This window comes from Eumetopias jubatus, unplaced genomic scaffold, assembly GCF_037043125.1.
Source record: "Eumetopias jubatus isolate StellerSeaLion01/CBP00866 unplaced genomic scaffold, mEumJub1_p1.0 scaffold_14, whole genome shotgun sequence".
NCBI lineage: Eukaryota > Metazoa > Chordata > Mammalia > Carnivora > Otariidae > Eumetopias > Eumetopias jubatus.
This window is the reverse complement of record NW_028274820.1, coordinates 84,090,359-84,104,803: the sequence shown is the minus strand read 5'-3', so window position 1 is coordinate 84,104,803 and position 14,445 is coordinate 84,090,359. Positions and strand designations below refer to the sequence as shown.

The 14,445-nt window shown below is 40.2% G+C and overlaps 1 protein-coding gene across 1 annotated transcript in view; it reads left to right on the top strand.

The window, feature by feature from the left end:
• Nucleotides 1-2,422: 2,422 nt before the first annotated feature.
• GRM8 (glutamate metabotropic receptor 8) overlaps nucleotides 2,423-14,445 on the top strand; it is a 757,410-nt gene continuing 745,387 nt past the window's right edge. The window contains exon 1 of the mRNA XM_028104923.1: nucleotides 2,423-2,932. Coding sequence (XP_027960724.1) covers nucleotides 2,423-2,932 — 510 coding nt within the window. The remainder of the gene's footprint in view (nucleotides 2,933-14,445) is intronic.

Here is a 14,445-nt window from a genome sequence, read left to right as displayed (position 1 = left end):
AGATGGACAGTTTTTATGTTTGTATAATTGAAAACCATTTATTCTTTTAAGTACTTAGGAGTGGCTTGGTGTAACGAAGAAAGGCTGGTCTTTGGAGAACAACAGGTGTCCTTCCCCTTCTCTTTCCTGTTAAACATTTCTCCTTCACATATCCATTTATTCTGCACTCTGTCAGAAAGGATATGCTAAGGGTCAGCCTGGCCATGTGGACTTGGTCTCAAGCTCTGAATCAGTGGTCAGAGTTAATGAGGTTTTACTGTCTTCTAACTGGTGTTCCTTGTGAAACTGTAAAACATAATCCTACATCTCTTAATGGGTGGTTGATATAATTTATGGTCCATCACTTAAATGGGTTTAGCCAGAAAGTCAAGTTGACTTTCTGAGTGTTTCCTTTTGTGGAATGCCTGGGGTCAGGCTATTGTCAACTCACAGATTTTCTGAGGGAGAAACAGCTGCTAGGAGAATTGAACATGAGGGAATGTCAGTCAAGTGGTGAGAAAAATCAGAAAAGGACTAAGTATTTGGGGGCAGAATGGAGGGAATCTAGGGCTTAGCCTGTGGCAGGAGGCAGGGAATGCTTGTCATGGGCAGAATAGAACCATCTCAGCAGACTGGGCCAATGGCTGTATTTCTGAGTGTGCGCCAGGTGTATGCTCAGAAATCCAGGGCAGTGGGCTATGATGAGCCAGCCCCCTTTTCTAATTTGAAAGTGAAAAAAGTGCAGCTTTCTCTGAAGGCTTTTGGACATATGTTCAGTTATCCTCTAGGGAGGCAGTATCCTTTCCTTTGGGACAGGGAGGATGGAATGAAAATTTTATGAACTGGAAATTAAACAAGGGAATGGAAACTACAACCAGATGTTGGTTGGCTAGGTTAGAGGAGAATTGTCCAAATTTCAGGTTTTAAACCCATATGTATAAAAGTAGGTTAGAAACGAGCCTTAGATGAACCATCCTGCAAAAACAAATTGGTGCTGTTTATTCGCTTAATTATAAGTGCATTTCAAATATCAGATTGTCTTATGTTAAACCAGTTCTTGCTTTCAGTTAAGCCTCCTCAAAAGTCCTTTGAAAGAACCTCATGGAATTATTTAAGATTGAAGGTCCTAAACTTTTTCTCTAGATTTGCTAGTTAGACGTTTTCATTTTAGGTTATTTCTAGCCTTGATGAAATAACTGGTTTCCCCCTGAGTCAGACAAAATTAAGAAGCTCTTCAATTGATCTCCAGCTCTGATTTGCTCCTTGTGATTCTAGGATCAAAGAATGTTTACTTTCAGCACTGTGAGAATACCCATTGCTTCTACCCCAACAAATTCATAGGAATATCGTCACACATAACCCTCCTCATGTGTCTCATTTTCAAGTCTTTGTTTTGTTATCAGAGAATAATAAGATAACTTATACAAAATAGCTGACATTTTATGTTAAATCTTTTCACAAGCTATAAAACATATACACTTGGGGTCCTTGGATTGACTTCCATCCTTCCTTCCTCCCTCCCTTCCTCCCTTCTTTTCTCTCTTTCTCTCTCTCTTTCTCTTTCTCTCTTCCTTCCTTCCTTCCTTCCTTCCTTCCTTCCTTCCTTCCTTCCATCCATCCATCCATCCATCCATCACTTTTTCCCCACTGGGAAATATGAGGCACCAAAAATGTCATTAACAGATGACTGGCTTGTTGAATACATCAAAGAAAATAAACTTTCATTATGATTTTGTGGACAACATTTAAATGCTAAATTCAGACAGCTGTCAAAAGTAAAAACAGATTTGAAAAGAAATAATGCCATAAATCACAGGATTTTTACCTGCATGGATATTGGATTTATTGAAATAAAATGGTAAATAAAAATACTTTGTGGCTTGGGAGAATCAGCCTAGTTTCTGATACTTCTCTGTTTCTCTTGCTCCCAAAGTGTCATCAATCTCTCTGTTTAGATGCAGTGCAGCCAGGTGTTCAGAATCATAGGGGGACAAAAAAAAGTAGTTTCTTACTGAATAGGGGAAATGAAACAAACAAACAAAGAGGTTGGTATAAACAGGGCTTAAAAATATGAAAAATGTAGACCCGTTGAACTGAACCCTTTTTTTCCCTTCCCCTGCCCCCCCAGGAATAATTCTGCTACAGGGCTGACTTCAAGGACGTGAATTGTTGACCTCATCCCACCTTCAGAACCTCAGCTGTTATTCTAATTTTTGCACCATTCCAGGCAAGTTGACTTTATATGGAAATAAAATTGAACCTTAGGGGTCTGATGGAAATTCACTGTGACATTCAAATCAAGAAAACTTGCTGAAACCCACAGAACCTTTTCCCCCATGGGCCCTGATGGTAGCCTCCAGAAGGTGCAGCCTCTGGTGGTCCCCCTTCTTCTGTGGCAAGAATAAACTTTGGGTCTTGGGTTGCAACACCACCTGTGGAGAAAATGGTATGTGAGGGAAAGCGATCAGCCTCTTGCCCTTGTTTCTTCCTCCTGACCGCCAAGTTCTACTGGATCCTCACAATGATGCAAAGAACTCACAGCCAGGAGTATGCCCATTCCATACGAGTGGATGGGGACATCATTTTGGGGGGTCTCTTCCCTGTCCATGCGAAGGGAGAGAGAGGGGTACCTTGTGGGGAGCTGAAGAAGGAAAAGGGGATCCACAGACTGGAGGCCATGCTTTATGCAATCGACCAGATTAATAAGGACCCTGATCTCCTCTCCAATATCACTCTGGGTGTCCGGATCCTTGACACATGCTCCAGGGACACCTATGCTTTGGAGCAGTCATTAACGTTCGTGCAGGCATTGATAGAGAAAGACGCTTCTGACGTGAAGTGTGCTAATGGAGATCCACCCATTTTCACCAAGCCTGACAAGATTTCTGGTGTCATAGGTGCTGCAGCGAGCTCCGTGTCCATCATGGTTGCTAACATTTTAAGACTTTTCAAGGTAGGTAAAGGCATTGTCTTTCTGACCATTGTGAAAAGACAGTAAGTTGTTCTGACTCCAACCACAGGTTTAAGAAGAAAGTGAACATGGTGATGATGTTCACAGACCTTCTCAGGGTCACCAGGTTCCTCAAATGGAGCATTCTGTGATGGGGTTTATACATGTGTTGATTTAGTTAGTTTAGTTAGTTTGGATTAATTATGACTTTTTTTCCCCCCGGAACAAACAGGTGATAATTTCTGTGACATGTTGAGTCCTTAACATCTTGGGATATCTTCCTTATTGATGCTCATTGTAAGTCAGAGCAAGTGTTTTTAGAGAGTATAATGAAATCTTAGCACATTTTTCATATAAAACATATCTGTGGTGTTTGAGATATAAGATAATTTACTTGGTGAAGCTTCTTTAAAGTGGGATGCTCTTTTATGACAAAAGTTCCTGTGTGAAGAAATAGTATTTATTACTAACATGTAGACGGGAGTGACATCCTGGGATATAATATGGCCATAAAATTGTCAGGTTTATAATAGCTACAATAGAGCAGAACCTCATTAATTCAGACTGCTCTGATGCAGACTTGGAATAATTATATATAATTCTTATTGAGTTAAAAGTTCAAGTTATCAGGATAATTCAAGTCTTTCTGATATAGATTTGATGATCTACTACCTATAAATTGCATTTACATATTGAATAAAATTGACAAAATAATGTATGGAATAATACTTTGAAAAGTATAAAGTGCCATAAAAATAACTCACCATCTTTCATTAACTTTCTCATTTTGTTTGTTAATATCTATTATGTAGTATTCTATAATAGATAATTTTTTAAATTGAAAATACTTTTCACTGGTTTCTTGGTGGGACATGACTTTTCCAATTTAATCTGAATTAATGAGGCTTTGTTTTATATTGTGAGAAACTGTTCCTGTGCCTATTAGATTTAAAAATATTAAAGGAATATGGAGAAGTTGGACAGGTGACAGCTATGGTGACAAAAATGAACAAATTGATGGAAAACTTCACAAAAAAAATGAAAGGAACTGAATCAAGGACTCTTGGTTTGGAAGATATCTTGAGGCATCGTGTAGTCTGGCTCACTTTGTATGCTGGAATCCTCTTTGTAACCTCCCCCTAGGTGGCTGTCCAGCTTCTGTATGAATCCCTTTAGTTTAGAGGACAGAATGCTAAGAGGCAGCTTAATGACTATTTTCAGATTGATGAAATTTTCTGAAATGAGGATGCTGCTGAGCAGAAGCTCTCTGTGTCTAAGGGGTATTGAAGAGGCACAGAATGCTGGAGACATTTGGAAGGACGTTAGGAAGAGCCTCTTGGCAATGAGAGGGACACAAGATTAAAATAGGCAGCCAAAGGTGCTCTAATTCATCATTTCTAGAATAATTTCCCTTGGGCTAGCTGACCCCTGGAGTCGAAATGACTTGCCTGGAGACAAGATGAAGACCAGGATTTTCCAGATGTCTCATCACATCCTGGGATCTAGAATTTCTTCCACATGTCTGAATTCTGAACTACATGCCATTTTGTGCTCTATGATGGTATCTAGTTTCAGCCACTTTCCCACCATCTTTTTCCTCTCTGACTTGATTTCTTTTCCCGCTTGCTCCAAAGCATCTCTTTTCTGTTCTTAACTCAGTGACTGTTGCTCAACAACACCCACTTTTCTTTAATTTTTTTAAAGCTTTTAATTCTGTTAACATACAGTGTTCTGTTAGTTTCAGGGGTACAATATACTGATTCAGCAACTCTGTACCGTTACTCAGTGCTCATCATGATAAGTGTACATTTTAATCCCCATCACCTATTTCACCCATCTCCCTTCCTCCTACCTCCCCTTTGGTAACCATCACAGATAATTTGTGAGCTTGTTTCTTGGTTTGTCTCTCTCTCTCTCTTTTTTTTCCTTTACAACACCCACTTTTAGAGAAGAGGGAAACCTTCATGAGGATCTTCTCCCTTCCTTCTGTTACCCTGCCCTTGTACACTAATTCTGGTTCCCATCAGTCCCATAATAATTCCTATGAATCCCTCTCCTTCCTATAGTCTGGTGGCCAGCCAAAAGTAGACACGGATTTGAGGAGTGGAGTATTGGTGATAATTGCTTATTTGAGCTTTTTAAAGCATGTTTACATTAATTTTATACTAATAGAATCAGCTTATCTATAAAATGGGGATAAAAACATTATGTTAGGTTTTTGGATGGATTTAATGAGAAAATGCAGGTGAAGGGTTCCACCAGTACCTGCCCATGCCCTTCAACTCCTTGAGCTGCCAAAGGGACCTTCAGGCCACCTGAAGGGTGGATTTAGTTTTTATGTAGTCTGGATCTGGCTTCCCTCTGTTCTGTTCTTCAGTCATTGACCAATTCTCTCTTTACTCTCTTGGGTAGTTCTGGAGGGACCTTATTTGCCCAGGTGGGGGAATTACCATTGACTCTTAGGGCAGAGCTCAGTGTGGCAGGGCAACCCCTAAGACAGTGGTCAGCACATGAGCTGGCTGTTCTTGCCACCCTTGACCAAATCACAGAGAGCGGGTGACTTAGTCAGGAGGGGGTGTTGGTTATGGAAAATATCATAACTAAAATCAGTACACTGGCACAGAGTGAATGTTTATTGTGTGGAAGCAAATATATTTATTAACCAAATTACTGGGGCTTGAAAAATGTATGTCTTTCAAAAGTGAGAGAGAAGAGGTGCTTAGCCTATCTTCCAGCTGAACCTAGAACCACATGAATGTGAATTTGATAATGATAACTTTTATTGTTTTGCTACTTTAATTCATTTTGATGATTTATGTGAGACTCCAGCCAGCACGCTACACTGGTATTAATCATGAAATGATGATAGTTATTCTTGGAATAGAAGATGTTTCACTTTATGTGTGAATGTATTCTGTTTAAACATGTATGTTGGGATTGCCATGAAACATTAGAATAGTTAGCAAAGGAATGTTTAGCAAATTAATGTATTGCAGATTGGCTCACAATTTCTTTTTGAAAAGTAATAGTGTGATTAAGCCAAATGCTAGGATTTAAGTAAAGGTGAACATTTAGGACAGTTTTTGGAGTTTGGGCCCCTTCAGGATAGAATCTAAAAAGATGCACAGATATCAATATATTGCCACTTATTCCTAAATTAATGGAGTTAAAAGAAGGTAGTGCATCTTGGTTTGGAAATACACAATTAAAAGTATGATAAAGGATAAACAAGGTCTTAATTAATGAATTTACTCACTGTCCTGCTCAACAATAAACATTAGTTGAGGTCTTTAGAGTGTAGCTGGCACCTGTTTTAAAATTCTATAGAAAATACTTGTGCAAATCTTAGTTCTCTTTTTTTGGACAACACTGGAATAGCCTTGTCTTCACCTGCTATAGCTGCCTGGCCCAAGTTGTATAGGAGACAAAGGCCTCCAGGCATCTCTCTCTTTCTTCAGCCTTGTTCTTCCTGTGGCAGCTTCCCCTGTCCTGTCTCCTTCTATGTTCTAATCAAAGCCTGGTTTCAGGAAAGGAGCTCTGTATGATCAGTCATCTGCATAGAGTATGTCTGTGTTTAAATCAGGAAGATTCTATTTTCTGCAGGATCCCTAACAGTGGGATGCAATGATTTGTCTTTGTGAAGGGGATTCAGGCATTAGTTGGAGAGGTTCATTTAGCTCCCCCAGCAGAGACTACACCTCGTGGGTGGCCACCTCCTTTGCCCAGGAGTACAGCAGGCTCTGCTCCTCTCGAGCGGGAAGAGATGTTGTTCTATTTTTGCTTCTCTTCCTATCAAAACCCAGAGACAAATGAAAAAAAAAATCAGCCTCTTTAACTTAGGAGGAAAGTTGGACAGGGGGCTAGAGCTAGAAGCTGTCCTGTGGCTTCTGCCCATAAGACCATGGATGCTCTACTAAACCAGTGGTTTTCATTCCCCGGGGGGTGGGCTTCATGCCCTTCTTTCTCTTATTGCCCCAGTGGGGTGTGTTGGCTTATCAAAATGACCTCAGAGGCTTTTCAAGTGACAGGACCCAGGATGTGAGTATGTGCCTCCCCCAGCTCCCTGGGAATCATTTCTATGGATTGAAGTGTTTCACATTTCTTAAGTGTGTTGGGAGTGAAAACAAGTTGGAGAGCCACAGATGAGGACTTTAAGGACCTGAACTTTTTAGAAGCACGGCTGTGCCTTGAAACACACACATGTCATAAATGGGTTAATATGAGGGCAGCGTGGTCACTTAGGTGACTGTTTAATCTTTACAGCAAGTTAATGGTTTTAGATAATAATGGTATCAATTAGGAGATTGTGACATGTAACTGCAGAGTAGCAACCCCAGAACTGCTTCATCCTACGTATCCAGAGGTGAAAATGCCACCCCAGTGGCTCTTGTATTACAAAGACTAATGAAAAGAGGGGCTGAGCTCTCAGAGATTGTGTAGTTTAGAAAGAATTAAAAAAGAATGAAGGGGCCTTCTGGGAATGTCAACTGGGAAGCCCATAATTTAAATTTTTTTAAAACAAGTTTGAGGAATTTGCATATGTTTTATAAAGAGCTCAGATTTCGCCCCCTTTTCTAGAACATATTCCACAGCCTCCTTTAAATTAGAGCAATTCTGTTCCTCAAAACACTAATCATATACTTACTTTGAGCAAGGATTGAACATTCTAAGTAAAAAATAGCACATCAATGCTTGGAGGTAACCACTCGCATTAGTGTCCATATAGATGCATCTGGGTCATAAAAGGACAGTGTCAGATATAATTTCTCTCTCTCTTGTTTTTCTAGTTAACTTTACCTAGAGAATGAACTTTCTACTCTTGAAGAATAGGGGTTAACTAGTTTTTAGTGTATATTTCCCAAAGCAATCAAATGAGATGTAAATTGTGGGTGGGATAATTTCTTTACACGTGTCAAGTGGTCCAGTTATACATGGATAAGATTGACTTTAATGTTAAGTAACTGAAGGACAGTGAAACATCCCATTACTCTGGAAGTCTTCACCTACCTTGCTGTGTTTACAAAATATGTTTCTTTCAAGAGACTCTACTAATTGTAGCAACCACTTCCATAAAGCCAAGCATTTTAGTGAGTTATATATTGCATACAGTGGACTTTATTAACTGTAAACTTGGATGAAGTAAATCTGCCAAATTCAGGCTCATCTTAGTTAGATGGACAGATATATGAGCCCAAGCAATAAACTCAGCAGGAGGTAACATTTCGTGTTAAATATTACTTGATGGCAAATAGATAATGGCAAATTGAAAGATAAACTCCTTAAGTCAATCCTTTGCCATGGTAGCAAGCTCTAATTTAACTTTGTGAAGAGCCCACTCACCTCAGATGAGAGATGAGGGATACTCTCTCTTAGTGGCTCTAAGTGGGAGTACTGGGGAAGTGGGCATTGTCTGTGGTCACTGGCACTTAAACTTGTGGCCAGATATAAATATTTATAAAAAATATATTTAAATATAAAATATATATATGTGTGTGTATATATATGTATATATATAAAATGCAGACTTGGTAATGTCACTTCCCTTAACATTCTTTAATGGCTACCATTAACTCCAGGATGAAGTCTACCTCTATTTTGGGAAGTCTTTTCTCGCTTCTCTTGATGGAATTAAGTTTCTTTGTTACATGTAATAGAGTTCCACTAGGGCAGGATAATATCTTGATATATATGAGGGCAGGTATCTCTTGTTTGTTGCTGTATTTCCAGCACCTATCATGGACCTGTCTGGGAATCCAATAAATGTTTGCCCAATGAATGAATGAATGAAGGAATGAATGAATGAACTGTATCTCTCTACCTCCTCCAACTCTACTCTCCCTTACCCCAATCCCAAACGTTGGAGATAATCTGTGTTGGGTGGATAGGACAGAAATGGAACTTTATTTATTTTACTTTTATACTCTTTGAGAAAAAGGAACAGAAGGAGGAAGAAGGGGGGAAAGAAGGAGACATAGTATATTTCGGGAGTTACTATTTTCATGTGCTTCCTCATTTTCCTACAAATTCACATTTTCTCTAAACAGATTTTTAAAATTAAAAAAATAAGTAAAGGACATGAGCACATTCTCATTTTGAAAAGTTTAAGCAATGAATAAATAGTGTAAAACAGAGAGACCATATCTAAATACATTTTAATAAAATTATATACACAGACACATAATTTTATTAAAAGATCTATGTCTCGTGACTTTTTTCACGTAATGATATATCCGGGAGACATTTCCATGTTGGTTAATATAGTTCTATCTCATTAATTTTCAACCCTGACTGCACGTTAGCATTACCTGGATAGCTTTTAAATAAAAATATATGCTCAAACTATCCAAGACTGGTGAAATTGGGGTGGAACCCTGGTATTGGTATATTTTAAATAATTGCTAGGTGATTCTGATATTTGTATAGGATTGAGAACTAGGAATCTTTTTTTAAACAGCTACTCGGTTTTTGATTATAAGAACAGACCGTTATTTCATAAATTGCTTAGTGATAGATTACTTCACTTTGATTTCTTAAGATCATTTATCGTATGAAAAAAAGTTAAAACAATGCTAGAGGCTCATCTAAACACATTAGCTCCAAAGTGAAATTTGGTATGATAGGGCTCCTTTATGGAGTAACAAAGGGGCTGAATTAATGAATTACCAAAACATCTTGCTATAAGGCAGACTCACATATCACAGACTGTGGCTCTTCATGACATGAAGTATCTTAGAGTCAGTTTAGGGGTCATGTGCTCAAAACACTAAAGGAGCATCATGACTCTTGTTGGGTGAAGCAGATTTTTAAACTTGGGGAACTTAATCTTACTTTTCCTTAGCTGTGAACAGTTGGAAATCCTACCATGAATACTGAAGGTATCTTAAGAGCTTACTTAGTGATTAATGCCTGTCTTTTGAGTGTTTTAAGTAATGAGGTTGTTTTGAAAATAGTGAGGAGTCTTTCCAAGAGAATGGCTTGTGAATGGATGCTATTTATTATTTTTTCTGTTCATGAATATTTATTAAGCAGCTCTGATATGTCAGGTTAAGGTTCATCTTCACTGTGGGGATAGAGAAGGAACAAGAAAAGTCTGTGTCCTCAGGGAGTTTACATTCTGGTAGGGGTAGAAGATATGAGGTATACAAACAAATGGAGACAGCCAGTGACAATGTCATAAAGAAAATAAAGCAGGTGGGCAAAGACAGGGCATGAGCTTAAGTGGCGGGGAAGGCCTCTCTTTGAGGTCATGGTAGAATGATAGGACAAAGCCAGTCAGTAAACAACTAGAGGAAAGCATCCAGATGGATCTTCCTTTTTCCCAAGCTCCCCTCAGCCCAGGCCCCGGTCTAAGAGTATCTCAAAGGAAACCAAGTTCTGGGGAGTGATGCCCTTCCCTCCCTTTATTATCGAGATTTTTCAGAGCCAGGATAGACCTGATATAAGAGACTGGGATGGGAGGGGATCTGTATGGCCCCTTTTCTCCTCCTGGCTGTGGTGCCACAGGCTTCCTCTGGTCAGGGGCACAGATCTGACTCCCTGTTTTTTGAGAAACCAGGCCTGTCTCCCTCATTCAAGTGTCCTTCAGGTCTCAGGCCAAGCCAGACCCCAGGGCTGAGCAAACAGGTGCGACAATCCTTCCTGACTTGAAATCCAGGTCCTTGGGAAACCCAGGGGTGGGACTGGCTGTCAGGATTTCCGAGAACATGACCTCACCTTTCCCAGCAGGCTGCACAACACATTAGGAAGATGTGAGCCTGGGCCGTCACAGGAGGGGGAGGGGAGCCGTGTGGCACAGCGAGACTCCCAGGGCAGGTGGGCAGTCAGGGCTGGAGGTTTCTGGGTCCCTCCTTCCTGGCCCGGTTCACCACGTAGTGGGTAACTGTGACCAGGTGGACGACGCTAATGAGAGACTTGAGCACCATGATAAGGGCAGTGATCCAGAGGCCCACTTGGAAAAACCCACAGAGCCAACTAAAGGTCCCTCAGAGACATTGAACAGGTGGAGGAGGCAGTAGAAGAACTCATTCCCAGCACAAGGGATAAACAGAGCAGGCTTGATGAAGGGCTCGAGCAGCATGCCCATGGAAAGCGTCCAGAAGTCCCATGAGCAAGTAGGAGGAGGAGGCCCTGAGGGGGCAGCAGGGCATGAAGGAGAAAGAAACCATGGTGAAGGCAATCTGGGCATAACCTTGGGTTGGACATGGCAGTCAGGGTGGGATCAGAGAGCCCGTGCAAGGCCCCTCACCCTCCCATTGGGCCCAGAGGTATACGGCAGCACTCATTGATGAGATTAGGCACAAACAGGAAGATGTTTTCGCTGTGAGGCCTCACCCTCCATCCCAGTGCCCCAGGCCATGCCAACAACGTGCAGGCCTCTGCCGCCCCCTGCCCTGGATGCGATTTATTTATTTTGTATTTTTAAAAGATTTTATTTATTAGAGAAGCAGAGGGAGAAGCCGACTCCCCACTGAACAGGGAGCCATAAGCTGAGCTCGATCCCAGGATCCCGGGATCATGACCTGAGCCGAAGGCAGACGCTTAGTGGACTGAACCACTCAGGTGCCCGTGGATGCGATTTATTTTTAAAGAACTTGTCTGATAACCTTTCTAGAGCATACATATATATGTATGTATGTATTTGTGTATATATACATACACACACAACAAACACATGTGTAAGGAAAGTCCTGTGCTCTTTCTACTCATTCACCCTAAAAATTGTGGTGGTTGGTTTAACAAAAAATTTTTTATAGACTTTATTTTTTTAAGGAAGCTTTAGGTTTACAGCAAAATTGAAAATGGCAGTGGTTTTATTTGGTTTCAGGACAGGTTTCTCCCCAGACTCTTCTGAAGATAACTTTTTGCGACCAAAGGTGTACTTTTTGGGGAAGACTTAGAATCCAAAGGCTGTCCCCTGGCTCCTGCCCAGTAGATCTCAAACTTTAGCATGCATCAGAATTACCCAGAAGGCTTGTTAAAACAGATTGCTGAGCCCACCTTCAGAATTTCTGAGTCAGTAGGTCTGGGATGGGGTCTAAGATTTTGCATTTCCAACAGTTCCCAGGTGATGCTGATGTTGCTGTTTTGCAGACCACACTTTGAGAACCACTGCTCCATATACATCACTTGCTGGCTGGCTTAGGAAGTCAAAGTACACAAAACAAAAATAAGACTGAACAATGTTCTGTCTGGCAGCAGACTTTTTTCTTTTGACTCATGCCTGGTTGGATTTCTGTTCATATTGGTCATAATCACAACAGCTGCTGTATGGATCTGTTTTTAATTGTGTGCCCTTTTGGAAGTTGTGTTCCTTATTAAATAATGCATAGCTCAGGAGTAATGACCAGCATAATGGTCACTTGAACTTGATTCCTATAGCATGGTCCCTCAGATTACCACTTTTACTCATTTTTACTACCTGTGACAGTAGAGCAGACTGATTTAAGGAACTTAGACTGTAAGATACACATTAACTGGGAATTGAGAATAGTAAAAGACGAAAGAGCCTATGATTTGTTTCAGCTATCAGCAATTTGTCTTCAGAAACCATGACAGCTACCTCCTGATTCCCATTATCCAAGGAGATTGCAAATAACATCCCACAGCAGTCTTAATCAATGGAGGGTCAAAAGAGGCCCTTCTTTCCCCATGGTGGGGGGAAAAAGGGCCTATTTACCAATTTAAGTGATAGAATACACTCTCTGGCAAATGACAGAGACATCTCTTTCAGCTGTAATTAGGGATTTTCCTTATCTCTAAGCATTCTTAATAACATAGAAATATACACGTAACCTTTACGTATTTTAAGTACATAAGGAGCACCAGGCTGATGGGGTGGGAAGGAGTCCAGGTATAGCAGCATCCAAAGCCACCTTTATCTGTTTCCAGAAAGAGGCCAATCTCTGCTGCTTTACTCCATTAAGCTCAACAAGCTAATGGGCATGTGTTCTCAATATTGGTTATTAGTCTCCTTCCAAGACTCTCCTAGGCTTCCCCCCGTGCTTGGGAGACTGGGTTCCTTGGTATAACATAGTCCCAGATCTCTTGGTTAGGCCCAGCTCCCGAGAGGTCATGATCTGTCTCTGTGTCCCCCACACAGCCATGCTAGGCTCCCTGGGGTTGTGAGGATGGTGATGTATTCTTGCTCCAGTTTCTCGCCTTTGCTTCCTTTCACATAGATTGAGATTAAACTCTAGCTTTCATTAGTGCTTGTACTGTTTCTCACACTTTAAATCAAAGTATTTACATTGTGGCAATTCTATAAGAGTTCTCAAAGTAGTTTATCATCTTAGCTCTGAGAATGTTTGAATTTTATAAAACAAATGGCATTTCATACTTAGGAAGATTTGTTGTGCAGGTATTTGTGGCGTATAGATATTTATCATCAGGAGCTATCTATTCAAATTATAGATTATTGTAATATACTTATCTAGTGGTGCTGATACTCTTTTGAGTAAAAGAGAGTAATATGCATTATATGAAATAGGTGAAGCTCTGAAATCAGACTGTGTGGGTTCAAATTCTGATATAATGCTTATTAGCTATATTCTTTAAACAAGCTGGTTAATCTCTCTTAATCTTACTTTCTTATCTATAAGAACTATGTAATAATAGTATTTCCTACATAAGGTTTTAAATGAAGATAAATAAGATAAAGTGCATAGTGTTCTAAGCAAGATCCTTGGCAAATAGCACCATAAATGTTTGCTATGGTGATGATAATAAGGAGGAAGATAGTGATTACCACCATCACTAAGATATTCATTTTGAGTTATACCTCTTTTCCAATTTCTCAACCGTTCATCCTGACTTGCCTTATTTTGTGAATAATGGCAGGTTAGCATTTAGATGTGTAGTCATTGCCCAAGAAACAACACAATAGGTCCAAATAGGCTCTGGCATGGAGCAAGGCTACCTAGTTTTTCTGAAGACTGGACATGAGACTGGGACCTCACCAACCCCATGCTCCAGCCAGCTGAGCTAAGAAAGTAGTGGTACTGTTATTCTTTGCAAATACATGTGTTAGGTGGTAAGAGTCTTGTTTTATTTAAGAAATAAAACCAAGGAGAGGATTGGATGACCCAAAGGTAAGCTGTGCTAAATTTTGATGTTGTTCCAAGACCCAAACAAAAGTGCTACTAGGATTCAACTTTGGAAAAAAAAATGAATTTTTGCACATTTGGATTCTTTCCCAGCACCCCCAGTTTGATGGTATAAGAGGTGGAGTTGTGGTTGAGGAGAAGCAGTGGCTTACCCCAAAGCTGGATGGCAGCCTTTAAAGCTGTCTTTTGGGTTGGAATTCCCTTTCTTTTCCATGTTTTATACAGTCCCAACGTAGAAACACAGGCCCACTCTGGACAAAGAACACTACCTTTTTATTGAGGGAATAATTTTTCTTTCTCCCAGGGATGAACTGCATGACATTTATACCTATCACTTTCTGATACAAATGTCAGAAATATAAGCACTAAAAGAACTCAGAGGTACTTTCTTTAGAAGTCAGATTCATTTTGGGA